Source organism: Silurus aristotelis (assembly GCF_946808225.1).
Source record: "Silurus aristotelis genome assembly, chromosome: 26".
Classification (NCBI taxonomy): Eukaryota; Metazoa; Chordata; class Actinopteri; order Siluriformes; family Siluridae; genus Silurus; species Silurus aristotelis.
The window spans coordinates 12,262,523-12,281,413 of NC_139599.1; the positions used below are offsets into that span (position 1 = coordinate 12,262,523).

General features: G+C 35.8%; 1 protein-coding gene across 1 annotated transcript in view; it reads right to left on the reverse strand.

Moving 5' to 3' along the window:
- Positions 1–18,891, reverse strand: part of lamc3 (laminin, gamma 3) — a 135,762-nt gene that overhangs the window by 94,084 nt on the left and 22,787 nt on the right. The window contains exons 3-4 of the mRNA XM_083531702.1: positions 4,209–4,339; positions 3,416–3,582 (exon numbers count right to left, since the gene is read on the reverse strand). Of these exons, the coding sequence (XP_083387828.1) occupies positions 3,416–3,582; positions 4,209–4,339 (298 nt within the window). The remainder of the gene's footprint in view (positions 1–3,415; positions 3,583–4,208; positions 4,340–18,891) is intronic.

The window sequence follows — 18,891 nt, forward strand, 5'->3', positions numbered from 1 at the left end:
TCGCCAAAGTCTGAGGTCCAGAGCGATCTGAAGCAGGTTTTATTTAAGGACGTCTCTGTACATTGCTGCATTCATCTTTCTCCCGATACTGACTATTCTCCCAGTTCCCTCCGCTGAAAATCATTCCCACAGCATGATGCTGCCACCACCATGCTTCACTGTAGGGATGGTATTGGCAGGTTAAGAGCGGAGCCTAGTTTACTTCAGACATGACGCTTGACTTTCGGGCCAAAGAGTTTAATTTTTGTTTTTTATGTTCTGAGAGTCCTTCAGGTGCCTTTTGGCAAACTCCAGGCAGGCTGTCATGTGCTTGACTAAGGCGGCCCGATGTAGAAAGAGTCCTGGTGATTCCAGATTCTTAAATTTATGGATGATTGGGGCCACTGTGCTCATTAGGACCTTCAATGCTGCAGCAATTTTTCTGTACCCTTCCCCAGATCTGTGCCTCTATACAATCCTGTCTTCAAGGTCTACAAACAATTTGTTGGACTTAATGGCTTAGTTTGTGCTCTGACATGCACTGTTAACTGTGGTACCTTATATAGACGTGTGCCTTTCCAACTCATTAACAGAATTTACCACAGGTGGACTCCAATAAAGTTGTAGAAACATCTCAAGGATGATCAGTGGACACAGGATGCACCTGAGCTCAATTTGAGTGTCATGGCAAAGGTTGTGAATACCTACAGTACAGACCAAAAAAAATGAGCCATTACTACTACCTGTTTTAGTGTCACACTTGTAACAAAAGCTCACGTCATATTCATATTTAAGCTTTCTATACATATATTTATGTTTATGTCTGTGAGGCAAATATTCACTGAGATTCAGGTCGTTTAATTAACGTGTCTGTGAAGAGAAATAACATTGATGGCAGGGAGTGCCCCTGACGGTTTTCTTATTTGACAAAAGCGCAGCATTTTGTTGTTATTATGAGTGTATACAAATAAAGGTAGACCATTTACAGATTCGAATGATGTGTAGCTCTTATCTCTAAGTTAAGAAAAAACAGAGTAAGTTTAAGTTTGTTTCAGCATTATGAGGAAAAAAAAAAAGCCACAAAACGCGCCAGCGCGTTTGGAAAGATACCACCAATGAAAGATTGAAAAAGCCACGCAAACACAGGTTGATGGACTAAAAGTTCAGATATTTGTGAAACAAAATGTAATGAGTGAAAGTAAAAAGTTGTAAAAAAAAATTGTGAAGTTGTCAGGGATTCCCCTGCCACGCCTCCCTCAGCCGCTGTCAGAGATTCACCCTGCCACGCCCTCCTCAGTAGCTGTCACGCTGCCTCGTTATCCTTTGCCTGCCATGATCACTGACAGCTGTGGCTCGTTATGGACTAGACTATATAAACTCACGTTCTCGAGTCACAGGCTGTCGGTTCTTGAACGTCATGCTGGTGATTTCCTGTGGTTGCTTTCCCCGCTGGTTCTTTCACTGAACTCCGTTCCCGTGAGGACTATTCGATGTCGTAGAAGTTTACTTTCGTTTTCGAACTCTAGTTTTGCTGAGGATTTCTCGTCCCGAACGGATACTTTTGGTTTGTGGACATTTGCCTGATTTGCATTTTGTGTTTGGGAAAATAAAGGAACGATGATTGAGTTATTTCCGCGTCATGGTCGTCAGCCTGACAGAAGTAAACCAAATACTGATAAGTACTGATACTGTGCTGATAGATAAATACTGATACCAGGAAAAATCCATTTAAGTACATTAATGAAGTTTTGAACTCTGATTATTTGTAGAATTGTAAGAAAATAATGAATTTAATCTATTTTAGAATAAGGCTGCATAATAACAAAATGTGGAAAAAGAGAAGTGCTGTGCATACTTTCCAGATGCACTGTATGATTTAAGATGGAGGAAATTTATACTGTGATTTCACCAGTCATGTAGACATATATTTAAATAAAAATTACAATGAATATGATTTGATACAATTTTAGCTAAATACAATTTAGTTTATATAAAATACTGTTTTTGATTAAGGAATGTCATGCAGTAATAAGTCTCTGGCAACCATTTGAGAAACAAGTAACTTCTCCTTATGCCTCTTTGATTCCCCTGAAATAGGCAGATAAAATAGCATTCTTTTATTTCCAATTTTAAAAGAAAAAACACAAAGGAGATTTAAGCCTTTACACATCTTTGCTTCACATTGCCTACGTCTTTCATTGACATTCATTTAACTCAGGTTCTGGCTTAAATTTTATTTTTAGTTGTGGGGTAAATATTAAAAGTTCTTAATTAATTAAATTGCCGGTTGGTCATGAAAAACAGAGACATATGGCAGTTTCCATAAGCCTACCATATAATGCATATAATACACCAACTGCTCCTTTGTCTCTTTCACTGTCATATAGCAGTTCATTACTTAACCAAAGTGTAATTCCTCATTTAGTTTCGAAAAGAACAACTGTCACTTGGAAAAAGCCATCTGTTGGACATAGAATATAAGGCAATTAAAACAACACATTGCTTAATATAATGGCTAATTAAAATAATTAACATGCCACATATTTTTAGTGCCTTGTGAGATTATAAGATCTGTCATCGCTTCCTTATGCATGCAATCAACAAATAGCCACACAGTGTTGTTGCCAAATAATAATAATCTTCAAAATATCATGTGTTCAATCAAATCTAGGTGACTGTGTAGTGATTGAGTAAAATAACTATTTCCAAATTCTGTGTATTTATTCATTATATAGTAATAAAGTAATGGCTAGTTTTTTGCCAGACTGGCTAGTTTGAGTTTTTTTTATGTCTTTTTCTCATACAGTAGGCTCTAGGCCTCTAAAACATCAGTTAGGCAACAGCTTTATTTCAACATTTATTTAATTTATTATTGTCCTTAAAATACTACAAACCATACCCCATAATGACAACATGAAAGTAGTGTGTTTGAAAGTTTGCAAATGTGGTAAAAAAATAAAAATAAATTAATTACTTGTACATAAGTATTCACAGCCTTTGCCATGACACTAAAAATTGAGGTCAGGTGCATCCTGTGTCCATTGATTATCCTTGAGATGTTTCTACAACTTGATTTGAGTACACCTGTGGTAAATTCACTTGTTTGGACATGATTTGGAAAGGCACACACACATGTCTTTATAAGGTCCCACTGTTAACAGTTCATGTCAGAGCACAAACCAACCATGAAGTCCAAAGAATTGACTGTGGACCTCCAAGACAAGATTGTATCGAGGCACAGATCTGGGGAAGGGTACAGAAAAATTTCTGCAACATTGAACGTTCCAATGAGCACAGTGGACTCAATCATTTGACCTGAATGCCAATTGCTAGCTGATTGGGGGAAGCAAATAAAAGATTTCCATGCACTTTGTATTTTATATTGGAAGCACTTTTGATACATGGGTATAATGGTGTAGATGGCATAAGTACTTACTAATACACTGATTGGCAGAATCTGCAGTGGCACGAGTCCATGGGCGGTCCCGGTAGAATGGGGCACAATGTTGGCAATCTTTCCCAGCAGTGTAGTGCTCACACACACACACCAACCTCCCTTGCTCATTTGGCACACACTCACTGGCATGCCCATTACACTTGCACCTGTAGGTGGATAAAGACCATGATTTGGAACTGAATATTTTTTTTCTCAAACAAAACAATGCATTCTGAGTAAAAAACACCACATTTGCCACTAAAATAAATAAAGTATAGAAAAATTAATGCATAAACATTTTTGAGAATGTACCTGGAATACATAATTGTGTATTTTGATAGATGTTTTCTGTTCTTTCAGAATGCCACAAGGCCACAAACAACTAATTCTGGATAATTATACACATATGTTTGCTGTCTAAACTAAATGACCACCCACACACATTCAGACACATCCTCCTTCACACTACACAAACAGCATTTTCCTCTTTACAATATCCTGTTTACATTGTAAAAACATTAACAAACTATGTTCCTGCTTTGGAGCAGATTGTGTTCCTTTCTGTATCTCATCAAATACATCTTACACACAAATGTATATTTGTTTGTGCTGCATGTGACACTGAAGAGTTTATTTGTGTGTGGGTGTATTTGTATGTAAATGACTTTGGCTTCGACTCTCAATATCAACTGATTGTTATGCTTCTCTGGGCATCTCATAATATTTGTGTGTGTGTGTGTGTGTGTGTGTGTGTGTGTGTGTGTGTGCGTGTGCGTGCACCCGTTAACATCACCTGCCCCCCACAGAAAAGTCTGAGATGGCATAAAAGTAGGAGCGTAGCACTTTGGCATCCTTAAAAAACTCATCTCCAAAAGTGTTCAGCCTGTTCAAAGAGATCCGTAGGTCTGTAGCGGTCACCCATTCCTGCAGATAAACAGAAAATGAAAAAAAAATTATAAATTCATTTGTTAGTTGTCAGTTGTGGCTGATGAGGATTGTGGTGGATCAATATCTCAGATTCATAAATACACCCTGGATAAGCTGTTTTGGGTTCGCCAGAAGGAAAACACAAAACCCTGAAGAAACTCCAAAAAGTCAGTAACCTAAATTTAAGGTTGGAACCTGCTGCACCACTGCACAATCATATTACAAACAGCTAAACATTTAATTCACAGTGTGGTTTTTTTTTTTTTTTTTAAAGAATGCAGATAATCTATTTACCATTATCACATTTAGACTGCATTCTATCACCCTGAACCAGTGTTACTGGGAATGGCTACTATTTCCTCTGCTGATCATGACCAGTTAATGAAGATGAATGAATTAAATCATTCATAATATTATATAATAACCCCTTCACATTGTTTTACTGATCCGACTTGATTTATCCCAAGGGCTTGGTTCTATTTCAGACAATGTATATTGCTTTCCATTGACTGCTCCCTTCTGAGTCATTGGTCTACATATTTGATGTGGCCAGATGCCCTTCCTAATGTAACCCACTCTTTTCATCCAGGCTGGGGATCAGCACTGACACTGCACAGGATGGTGCACAACCCCCATGTGGCTAGGTTGGTCTACTGCCCTGGAAGCATCCCAGGCCTGAGGGTTGGAGCTCAGCATTCTCAGCTGCTACCCCATCAGGGAACTCCAATTTCAACCATTGTATAATGGATGCAAATGATTCCTATTGCCTGCTATTAAGTTTTTCTATATTAACCCAGTACCTGAGCAGAAATGCAATAGCTGGTGGTGGGTCAGATATGTAACATGACTGGAAAAGTACCAGATGTATGATGGTAAAGTAAAGAGATAAAAAGAACAGATTAAATGGAGTTTATTTATTTATTTTTTTTAGACTTTGTAAAAAAATGACTGTAAATCTACAAATCATGCTTAATAAGCATTTAGAGAGATTTCTCTCATCAGTCATTATATTTTGATGTTTCTTCTTTATATTTTAACTGCTCCCATTAGGGGTTGCCACAGCAGATCATCCATCTCCATATCACTCTATCCTCTACATCTTACTCTTTTAAACCAACCAGTTGTATGTCTATTCTCACCTCATCCATAGACTTCCTCCTGGGCTTTCCCCTTTTCCTCTTGCACGGCGACTTCATCCTCAGCATTCTTCTACTGATATACCTTATGTCCCTCCTCTGGACATGACCAAACCATCTTAATCTGTCTCACCTTGTCTTCTACCCATTTCCTGCCTCTAAAAACTCAACCACCTCCAGCTCCACCTTGTGTCTTTTGTCTTTTTGTCAATGCCATTACTGTATATATTAATGCTTGCTTTGGTATTAAAGAGATATAAACTGCCTACAGTAGCAGCCTGCAATATTTCATTAGGTAAGTATGAACAATAGTTGAAAGTCACTGCCTTTTAAGGCAACATAAGTATTTTCATTTGTCTTTACAAAACACAACATATGTATTTAAAAGCAGGAATTTTGATGTTATTTCCAGAGCTCATTATTGTTTAAATGTAATAATTGTATTGACATTAAATGTTTTATGTTCTTCTGTATTTGACAGTTTTGGGAATAAATATCGAATTGACTACTCTGTTCTACAGTAATGTCTCCTTAGATCTGAAATGCCAAATGAATGGTCATTAACTTTTGGGGCCTTGTAGTAAGATGGTATTTAGTTAGTAGTACGGAGAGGCAAGACTCATGTTTTATAGGTAGGACAGTGAAAAGAAGGTTAAAAATTATGCAAAAAAAGGAATTGATTTATGGTTGGGGCTATTTGGAGCTATAGTGGCCATTTGTAACTTTCTTTAAAATTTTCTATTAAGATACCATTCTTCATGAAATGACATTTATGGAAAAGTAAGTTAATCTCTGCTGCTTTTTAAATGACCACACAGTACACCAACAACTAAAAAACAAAAACAAAACTAATGGGCTTTAGAAAGTCCCTGAGCAGCATGGTGTATTGATTGCCAAATGGTAGAAATAGTACAACAAATTTAACCGATTTCTTCCGTTTGACATTAAACACACTAAGCTTCTCAGGGACTCTATTTCACCTGTCCATCTGGTCCAACTAGAAGGCATGCAAATAGAAGTGAACAAAAGCAAGAGATTTTGTTAATATATTTTCAGCTTTGTATAAGTGGATTGCACATGATGCATACACACCGTTGTATCCTTGTGAGGACATTCCATTTACCTAATTATTAATGCAGCTAAATAACACTACACATAAACACTAACCTTAGTCCCCAAAGCAATTTTCTTTATGAGAAATAACTTGAGGTTGCCACAAGGTCACGATCGATGTATATTCAAATCTTGGTGGGGTATTTGTTTTGAATATAAAACCACATAGAATCTATTATTATTCTCTAGAAACACTGGAAAACATAAAAAAATCCCACACAAATAATAACATAAATGCCAACTTCTGCTGTGGGTCAAAATGAGATCCTTAAAATTAAAATATAGTATGCTCACTAAGAATGACATAGAAAATAAACAAAAAAGTTTAATATGGTTCCAAAAGTAGCGTTGCTAAGGTTACAGTTTTCACCCTATATTGGCCTTGTATTGGAACAAAGTTACTGGATTGGAAATACTACATTGGATTGTCCAGTTTCTCTAAACAAAGGCTTTTGCAAACAAAGGGAATGTGTACGTTAATATAGACAGTGTATTTACGATGTAGAAAAAAGATTGAAAATTCCAAATTTGAGAATTTTCTGAAATGAAGGTACAACTGGAAGTTTGTACAGGCTTGGCAACCCCTATGACCTGGCAACTCCAGGGACTGGCAGCCTTATAAGAGTGCGATTTAAATGCCACATGAAAGTAGAAAGAAAGAAAAAAATCCTTACCTTTTCTCCAGCATGATTCCAGTCACACACATGTAGTCTAAAACTGATGTTTATTGAAACACTATTAAAACAATTTCTATTTGTCTTTGTTTAACCTGCGTTAACTAATAAATATGTAGAAATGTTTTGCATTTGTTTACATCATTACTATGGATACATTCAGTGACTGCAGAAGGTATCTAAGAAAAACATGGTGAAAATAAATGTGCATGTTATTTCTTCAGATTTGAACTCTCCTGCATGCATCTTGTGTGTTGTAAAATTTCTCTTGTGATTGTTTTAGCAGAGGTCTCTGTTTACTGTGTAGATTTTGCATGATTAATAGCATCTGTTTGTACATCCCAGAATGCTCCCTTACTGGATATTTGCAGTAAATTCATCCCATCTACAGACTTTAAATAAAGTGCTTTACTTTACTGGAATGACATACTCTGAACCCATAAGCATTTAACAATTGTACTTTCCTGTTTTCATTCTAGAACCAGTCTCTTTCTGGGGAATATGTTTTGGCATATCTTCTGCTGAATGGTCACATTTCAAGTAATATTGCTGATTCAAGGTCTAGCCTTTAGAAAGGCCGGATTACCATGACCGAACTATTCTCAACTGACTGAGTGTGCGGACTGCGGATGAAGAACAAAGACTTCTTTATCATTGGCTGACCTTTTAGCCACTGCATTGTTCTCATTAATGGAGTTTACATTCAAGCAGAACATTTGAGTGCATTTATATTTTTATGCTAATATACAAGGAACCAAAGGAGAACATATAGTAGAAGTTTCTAGCACTTAGAAATCATAGATTCCAGCACGATTAAAAACATTTATTTTTTAGATGTAAATGTATAATCTGTAAACACAAAAAAAAACCCTTAAAAATATTTTTCCTTTAATCTTTATTTCTCGTCGACCATCTAGTCTTCTTTCTCCTTTAGCATTATTCCTTTAATTATAAATCTTCATTCCCCACGCTTTTTTTCTGGATGTCCTGCCTCATCCTTTCTACACATTAGCCTTTTTGCTGTTTCTCTATTCTGCACCTTCTATATTTATTCCTTTTAGAATGTTTTTCTGTATATCAGGTTGAAGCATTTTGTTGGGATGGTAATTGACAACGTGCCTTAAATCACAAAGATAAATAACTACAGAATAACAGATGGAGAGAGAAAGAGAAAGAGAGAGAAAGTCTCTATAACACTGCTGACTCTGCATTTTAGATTCATAGTTGAAAAATAAAAACAAATTGCCCAGATAATGTGGACCATTTGTACAAGATGCAGTGCGATGGAGGATTTTACACCAATTACCCAGCAGCACAAAAATTCTTTTATTTTACTTTGAAGATTAATTGTGTTATAGTTTGAGACATCTGTTTTTTTTTGCTTTGGATAAGATCTATGTATTTGATTTTAGCCCTAGTTATGGTAGACTTAATGGATTGGTAGGCATTATGAAATTGGTTTTAAGATTGCTATTTTGCAATTTTGGGTTTAATCCAGCTTTAATAGTCCCAGACTAATCCTTACTCTTCCAATTTCTCCTTTGTTATTTATTTGCAACAAATACTGGTGCCATGTGTCACATTGTATGCTCTTTTCATATTTTGTACACACGTCAATCCCCACTATATGCTATATGGAACAATATGCTCCGTGGTCTTTGACTACAGGTTGGTAAAAGCCTACAGGTTTTTTGCTGTACAAAACAAGGCAAAGCCTCCCTTCATCTCATGACTTTAATACATTTCTAGAACTCTTTTTCGTATAACACTTTGGAACTGTGTCATTTGTTATCTTGCAGTTGGCCTTCTCCAGTTAGCATTGTTGGCTGTATTGCTAAAAAGTTGCACTGTGTTGCTTTTTTAGCTACCACATTGTAATAAATGCTTGCTTCTCATTCGCTCTGCTGGCCTGTGACTACATGCTGCTAGTCTGGGTGAGTGTTTTTTCTTTACTTTCCCACATGCTGTTCACTACTGGATTAATTAGGACAGGCACCAGATGTGTTCTTACTGACTCATCGTTGATCAGGTAAAGGACACAGTGCCTAAGATTTACATTTCCTGGTCTGACTGCTCAGCCATGCCTACATGGTGCTCTCAGCTGACAGATTTAAACTCAGATTCAAAGTTAAATCTGCCTTTTTCAGTCCCATAGTTTTCTTTGACAAGCAAAATAAGTGACATAGAAATCATTCCAAGTTACATCTAGTGAATGTATTAACTTGGAAAGAATTCAGAGAGCAAATCTCAGTACTCATTTACTACAGCAGAGCTCTCCTAATACCCAACCTACTAGATATCCTTGTCATTTGTCATCTGAATAATGTGAAGATTCTATATCAAGAGCCACATTCTATAGTTTCTTCCCTGCTAACAATAAACTAGTAGCTGAAACTCTATGTTCATCTCTGAGCTCAGCATTGTCTAAGAATGGATTCTGTCCTTGCCAGCTTGTAGCCATTATGGCAGCCAGTTTTAAAACTGTGGTGAGATGTTTGGGATTGGGTGATCCGGTGCAAATCACAGTACCAAATGACAAATGAACCCTTTGCACAGCACATTTGGATTTAGAATTGTTTGCAAGGCTAGAGTGACTCACTATGCAAGTGTCAAAAGGAAGTCTCTCAAATTTCCAGGAACATCACTTTCATTGGTGAAAAACACACTGCATTTTTGGCCTTGAATGACCTTGTGGTTGAATCTAACAGTTCTGCTGTTTACAATATCCAGTAATATGAAATCACGCAATGCAACAGCTTTACATGAAGATGAATATGCAGCACATTACTTGAGGTACATAGTATACAATACTATGTACACAAGACTATCTACTTGAGTCTTTAGTATAAATCTTTATCTTCAGCAAAGAAAACCTCGTCTCTGGGTGCTTCAAATATAGCCCAAACCATGCAAACAGCACAAGATCAAGTTGGTCAACAAGATGGACCAGTGATATACAATGCTTATTTTCATATACCCATTTCATACCAAGGTTTGTCTCCCAAGGGAATGAATTGAAATTCAAAATAACGTTCTATCCTTTAACCTATCTATAGCAGCATAGTTGTATACAAGTGGCAAGTATAAATGTGGCAGTCATCTCAAACATTTTAGCTAGTTCTTAGTTAAATCCTGTTCCTATTGACATTGCGGCATTCTTGACTAGGAAGGTCTCACCACCCCTGATCTATGTATGTATGTATGTATGAATGGCAACAAAAAATGTAACAGGGCTTTTGCTATACAGTCAACCCCCAATATTTCGCGGTTCGGAACTTGCGACTCGGAAAATTTGCGGGTTCTCATTTGGAACCTAACTAACAGAAAGTTGCGAGAATCCACAGCGGGATTCACTAACAAATTTAATAAAATTTCAAAAATACATTAGTGAATTCATCTACATTATCACTTTAATACAATAAAGTACCTTACAATGTAACCCTTACGAGTTCCAGGAAACCACTGTATTTACATTTATGTTATGTTGGAAACCTGTACATACAATATATGTTGTACAGGTTTCCTGTACAACATATATTGTATGTACAGGTGCTTGGAAACACGTGATTCTGGAAGATCCATGACACAGGGATTGTCTGAAATCATGAAAATCAGTATTTGCTGGTTATGCACTAGCCATAATACTTTGAGAAATCCTTTGAGAATTGTTTCAATATAACTGTCTGATAAAAATAGAATCAGAAATTACCTGATTCAGATGCCAGTGACTCACTTTACCATTCAGACCTGCCTGGCCCATGCTGACACACTCTAAATTTAGTTTTCTCTAATTTCCAGCAATCGTGAATCATTTCTTGCTGCTGGAAATGGCCCTACATGAGTACAGTAAGACTTGTTGTGGATGCTACCATTAGGGCACTTTAAGATTGCACCCAGAAATTTATGCCCAAGACTCACCTCATCCAATGAAATAACACTGACTTCTACCAAAAAAACGAAACTGCTGTAATTATCAACAAAATGTCCCTCGTGCTAATATTGAGCAGCAAGTGATAGCAGGTAAAAGGATCTGTAACATATAATTTTTTTCTTTACTACTTCCTATTATAAGATTATAGGAAACCAAAAAACAGTGACCTTGGGGATTAAAAAGAAGTTATGCAAAGCACTGAATGTCCACTCTATTGTTATCCTACCTTTTCTTCCTCGGTAACACTTAACAATACCAGAACATAAATAAACAAGTACTGATATGTAAATTGAATGTTTATTATGAACTAATGATGAGTTAAAGCATATACTTATCAAGAACTAACTTTAACTACACAATGAGCTCATGTGTGAATACCAGCTACCTTAATTAGTAATGTTAGTACATGTTTGTTAATTAATGTATGTCCCAAGAACAAGCCTAATAGTGAATGAAGAACACAAATCTTTAATGACATTGCACCCATTTTTACAGCCAGTCTTGAATGTTTAATGCACTTGGTCAACCACCTGGTTATAGTTTGTTGCTCAGTAGTTCCTAAGAAACCTTTCTGAATCATACTTGAATCACTTCCATGCAACACTGCTTTATCATGCTAGCTGGAAAACATCTATATAGAAAAAACACCTGTGTGAAAAACATACTGCATTACATACTGCAAGTTCTTTAATTAAAAATAATAAAAATAAATAAATAATAATTATAAAATCTAAAGTCTTCTGATATTCATGTGTAGTAATGTCTGGACAGAATATGCCTATAGACTAGTTACTTTTGTATATTGCATCATTAACTACAAACTACATCATTTTCAAGCTTAAAAGTGAAAAAATAAATCTGTGCCTCCATTTTGTGTTTTGTAAGTAACAGACTAATCAGCGAACAATTGGAAAATAATAATTCTCTCAACAAACAATTGTAGTTTCTACAATGTTATTGATAATATTACTATGAATTTTTAAATGTAATGTACTGAGATTTTATTTACTGTTGACCATGTTAACATCTTAGGGAAGACCCATCTGGAGAGGTCCATGCTGAGAAGAGCTTCCTAACTTTCTAAGCAAGAATTTTAAGTTGAGGGGCTGGATGGTGCCCTGATTTCTGTCCTGTTTTGTATTGTGTGAATTCTATAAATAGAATTTGTATACTTTGTCCCACAACTTCAAATGATGAATCTCATTCTGATTGGAAATTAATCAAGTCAATTTAGACAAAGGATTTAGCAAAAAAAAAAAGCTTGTGTTTTGACAATAATATTTCTATAAATCATAAACTAAAAATAGACAGAAAATGTCAGCGGCATCGCCAACCAAACTTTGTCCTCGGGGGAGGCTGGAGGACAAATCTGACTTTCATCCAATTGTTTTAAAGAAAGTATTGAAGCCTATAACCGATAGGCTGTGTCAGATTTCACTCAAACTAGACACACATGAGTTCACACCATAGAAATCCTAAGCTAGCAACATACCAGAGTGAGATTTTGAAGAAAAACGCAAAGAATGCACAATTGTGGAACTGAGTAGTCTCTGTGGGACTATGCGATATTACTGTAAAAGCAATAAATGTATTTTTTTTTACTTTTTATATGTGGAATCTTTTTTATAGATACACAAGACGTAAATAAAAAGTTATTCTCGCTATCATCTAAACGGTAGGCCATTCAGTGTTAAAAATATGTCCTACACAAACTTAATACTGTACTTTAGTATAGTACTACTGGTCACTTTTGGTGGTTTTTCCTAGTAGAAGGTTATGAATATGAATAGAGTGTTGGAAATTGCTTGCTTTCTCTAAGTCTAAGCCTTTGCCAATTGCATTCTATTTTGAAATATTGCCCTGACGGACCTTAATGAATCTGACAAGAACAGATCATGGGTCATTATGATCATAACATTAAACAGCCCATTTCACCTTTTAAATTTTTTTAATACAAATTTTTAATACCTTTTATTAGGTAATATCTATATATTCTGGCCTGGTTGCACTTTGAAAGATTATTTACTATGCAGTATAAAAGCAATCTTTAAAAGAATAATCATTACTAGCCTTATTGGCTTATTACGCAAACGGAAGCAAAAGCATAATTAATGCTTGTTCTCACTTGCTCATTTTCCTAATGGTGAGTTCATTAAAGTCAGAGACTGGGGAGAGACTGGGCTCGATGTCAAACATTTTAGTTTTCATTTGAGCACACACACATTTCAGGAACAGAAAAAAAATATAGTGCATGTTGAAACACAAAACCTGAAAGAAGAATAATTATTTTTGTATCAGTTTATGATGTGTGTAACACACATGATTCATGTTAATGGTTTTTGGCATCAGCTCCCAAATTTGCACTTTTCAAATGGCATATGAATGAGATCTAAATCACTGCACAACTGTTCAGGCAGTAGATTATTCGGCAAGGAAATGTTGTTAGATAATCATTTAGACAGTCAGGATTATCACGACTCTCAGCATTCAGTGCTGAAATACTGTTCCTGGTTTTTTTTATGGCCTCATTATCTTCTGTAAATTGGTATAAATTTACCGAACACATTTCATGTTCAATAATCAAAAAAACTGGATTTACGCACCATTTGCATAGGAGTTTGTACATGAATCTGTGAATATTATTATGTATGATTTACCCATGAAATATTAAAAGTATGTATACACCTGTCTCTGCTGCTTTCTGGTTAAATGTTTAGCTGTGCGTGTGTGTGTTCATTTCCTCTTTTTAGTTTTTTTGCTTTTGTCCACTCTGGTTTCGCCTCTCTGCATCCATCCTAATCCATTTCATTCCATTGCTTGCTTTCTGTACCTCCTTAGAGACAGAGTATATGCCAGACAAGCAGAAACAATATGACTTGGTTTGTGCTTCTTGGAAAAAAAACACAACAACAACAATGCTGGAAGAAAAGACTTGTGTGTCACATGGGAGGATTCAAAATGTTATCCAAGTGAAAATTGGATGTATTTAATATTCACTTGGGCCAATTTGGCTAAATTTATCGTAGCTACAGTATATCTCTAAAATTTAGCCTTTTCAGTACTTTCCTTATTTAGCTTCATTTTAGGTATTCACATCTGTATTCTTGCTATTAACATTATATATACACACATTTCTGCTGCTTGGGTAAATATGCTCAATAGCAAAAAAACAAGGCTGGGGCTGATTTCATTTTAGCCCTGACCGTATATAAAGGGTGTTTTAACTTTTTCAGCTTGCGAGCTACTTTTAAATGCCATAGTCAACATGATTAACCTACAGAAAAGCAAAATTCATATATATTTTTATTTATATATTTTGAGTAATATATATATATATATATATATATATATATATATATATATATATATAGAGAGAGAGAGAGAGAGAGAATACAGATATTCATATATATATATATATATATATATATATATATATATATATATATATATATATATATATATATATATATATATATATATCATATTATATATATATATATATATATATATATATATATATATATATATATATATATATATATATATATATATATATGTGTGTGTGTGTGTGTGTGTGTGTGTGTGTGTGTGTGTGTGTGTGTGTGTGTGTATATGTTGGCATACCTTGCATATCTGCCTGACTTACACTGAATAGAGTCAGCCAGGTCTGCATAGCCTGAACAGTAGCTGCTGGTAGCCAGCCTCAAGCAGACTTCCAAATAATAATCAGTCATGGTTGAGGCTGACTCACATAAATAAATTTAATCAGTGGAGACAGATTTTTTATTTTTTCCATTGGTGCTAATATCTTTCAGCTCATGTTTTGTGACTTACTTTAAAATACATCATGACCAGTGACATAAAAAATGTGATCCTTCTTCTGGCCATAATTGGTGTAATGAATGTAAAAACAAGTGGAATTAGACATGGAGTCATCTTCTGAAAAAAATTATTATCTATAGATAGTCTATGCACACATTTTCCAGTTGAAGTACAAAATGCAGGTCTGGACAGATGACTGTCAGGGATTCACCCTGCCACGCCCCCCTCTGTAGCTGTCAGGGATTCACCCTGCCACGCCCCCGTCTGTAGCTGTCAGAGATCCACCCTGCCACGCCCCCCTCGATAGCAGTCACGCTGCTTCCCAAGATTACCGACAGCTGTGGCTCATAAAAGATCAGACTACATAAACTCACGTTCTTGAGTCACAGGCTGTCGGTCGTTATATTGTCAAGCTGGACAATCGCGTGGCTGCTCGACCGCCGGCTGTATATGCAAATTCCACTTCCGACTTGGATTACTCATTGCCGAAGGCTTTATGGATTATGCTTGGGACATTCGAACTCATAGCGGACAACGCGTATCGAGGGGATGTCTTTGTTTGTTGTTTTCAACGGCTTATGAGTGTTTTTGTGTTGTACGGTTGTTGAAATAAAAGGACAATGATCGGACTATATCGGCTTCCGCGTCTGCAGCCTGACAATGACAAATGTAGGAGATATTTTTTGTATGTTTTGCTTTTAAACGTACTATATTTGCTGCATATATTTGCTATTATTTTACAGAATTGTGGCATGAATCCAATAGAGCATGGGACCTGGAAATTGACAAAACACTTAGAATAAAAAGAAATCATGAGCCTGCCTGCACACTGATGAGACCTTTTGATACACTGCATTACTCAGCCCTAATAGTTTTCAAGATAATTTCAAAGATATCGACAGATATTAGATTTTAGCTTCAAATCTCTTATTGAATATGAGCAAAAAGATTTCTAAGATCACTGGGTCACAACCACCATTAACACAATTAGTACAATGACAATAGGTTGCACATCTGTTGAACAAGTGTTATTTAGCCACTTGGATAATAAAGTGTTGGCCAGATTCTAAGGTTGTATTTCCAGCTTTACATCTATAGCACTACATCTAAAGTTTGACAAGCATGATGGAAATTTGGGATGAATTGCCTGGCCAGTAAAAAAAAAAAAAAAACTCAATCCCATTGAAAACATGTGGGATTATTTTGAACAGCAGGAGAGTTCCCCAGAAATAGGCTCTCATAACATCTATCTGATTTTAAGTGTACACAAGCAGTGCGAAAATAAGCTCAATTTTACAAAAACACAAAACTCTGGTGTAATCTGTGCCTGATAGGATGGGAACTGTTACAATGGTGAACAAAAGTGCAACCAAGTATTGGAAAATAAAAAAACATGTCTGATTTTTAATTCTTTTGTCTGTGCATCCTAACATTATATTTTATTGCAATGAAGATTCAACAGTCACTCATGCAATTATCTAATAAGCCAGTTACCCAGTCAAATGGCAGCAGTGTACTGCAAATCACTTCACTTCTAATATATAGAAATTGGGGTGGTGAGGGAAGTGGGGGGCTGATCTAAGTGCAACTTTGACTACGGAATGGTTGTGCAGTATTTCAGACAAAATATGCTGGTCTACTGGACCACACAACAATCTATAGAGTTTACACAGAATGGTGCGAAAGGCAAAAAACATCTATTGAGCAAGAACTTGAAATGAAGAAATGCCTCGTTTATGAGCGAGGTCAAAAGGAGAAAGGCCAGATTTGTTTGAGGTGACATCAAGTGTACTAGAAGTAACTCTTTGCAATTAGAATGAGCAGAAAAAGCTTATCAGAATGCAAAATGCCTAAAACAGTTTTCTGAAGTTTCTGTTGGGCACATTCGTACTAAAAGGGGGCACGGTTAATATTGAGAAAAAAACATCACATGATCTTTTAGTTTTTACCCAAAATGTTCCTAATTTCTTGTTTACAATACCAGTGCCTTTGTTTATCAGCCAATAACTCAGCCATAAGCCCTTTTTTTTTTTTTTTACATTGAATCAGTTTTACATGCAGAGGTGGAGCAATGTAATCATTACTGGAGCATTTCGGGGATTTTGGTCTCTTTCAAATTCATTTGTAGTTTTTATCGAATGCACATTCCAGCTTATGCTTATAACCCATGACAAAATTTTAGATGAGGTTTCAAAAGGTTTCAGAGAGCAAACACTTGAGGGGTTTAAGGTAGGTTAGATTAAATCTTGAAGAGGTAGCGCCTACATAAGGGACATGCTATAAGAAGATAATAAAGTGCATGGTTTAAAAAAAAAAAAAAAAAAAAAAAAAAAAAAAAGCCAAAAAATTTTTTATTCTCTGTTGCCTTCTTATACTTTTTATTTTGGACTTTTCCTAACAATTAATCTCTCACTCCATTATTTCAGCCCAGATATTTTAGAGAAGCATCTGAATCACATAATACACAGAAGAAGCTCAGCCCACAACTTGATAACTTTTTTTCATTTGATTGCTTCAGTTCGCGGTGCCTTCGCATCTTTTGTACACTCTCATTTTCATTTTGCTTTAATGCCGGCCTCTAATTTAACACGCAGCTCTTCATGCTCACTCAGGAAGAGAGCGAGAGCAAGTGAGAGGGGGAGAACATACCCAGCATTTTAATAGGCAACTGAACATATTACATTTTAATTAATGGAATGGCTTTCATCTTTGGCGTTAATTTTATTTTTTATGGAGGGGGAAAAATATAATAATGCTATAGAAACTAAAAAACAGGTTCCCTTTGAGTTAATCTATTACTTCTATGGAAATGCCTAAGTACCGAGTTACAAGGTGACTCCAGCCAATTTATTTAGCTATAAAAAAAAGTGAAGATAGCGAAAAAACCCCACATACATTAGCATACCTACTCTCAGCTACTCTGTTATCAAGATAAACAAACAAAAAAAAAAACAGTAGCGAGCATTGCAAGAACTCAATCAAGTGAAAAGAACAAACACAAAATGGAATGATAATGAAAACAGTATTGAATAAAATAAGACTTATTGAAGATCGCACAAATAAAGAGTTCATATGAGGGATTAGTATAGTAAAATAAGAGCAAAATATTTTTTTTTTCTCTCCAAGATGCTTTTTCTATTATTACTGGATCCCACTTGCTATAGAAACTCGACCTAGGGGGCCCTTGTACACTATATCCCATTATTCCAGATTCAAACATGTCCACCCTTATCCTCCTTTCACTTTAGTGAAGGACACATTTAAAGACAACATAAAAATATGCACACAAAAAGTGTCAACATTTATAATTAAAAAAATTCTGATCAGAAATCCACTTCTTTCCTTTTCTAAATGGAAATTAGTTTTTTCCATGTACATCATGCACATCACATCTTTAGAGATGATGAAATGTATCAACGCTTTAATGAAGTCTTGAAAACACATGCAGCTGTATGATAGTCAGCAACAGCACTGCATGCTTTCTTTGATGCTTTTTTGACAGATGAAAGAAGGCAAGAAAGCCCTAGGGAAAATAGATTAGAAATAAACACTGCGCATTGATGCAGTGGGAAAATAATGACAGTTTTCAACACGAAATGAATGCATGGGGAAAACAATGCACGATTTAAATGGAGGCCAAATAGCAGATGACACTATATTAATGATACACTTGTATCAACAAAATAAGCCTGAGATATAGGAGAGTGCAATAGACTAGAGGCCTTCCACGGACATGACACTCTCAATGTACAAAAGGTTGTGTAAATCCTTACACAAAACCTGTGCTAGTTTGGTAGGAATGTTCTAGGGTCTAAGGTCATTTGATAATTCCCACCCACTTACTAGCTCTCCGCTGTTAAATGACCATGTGTT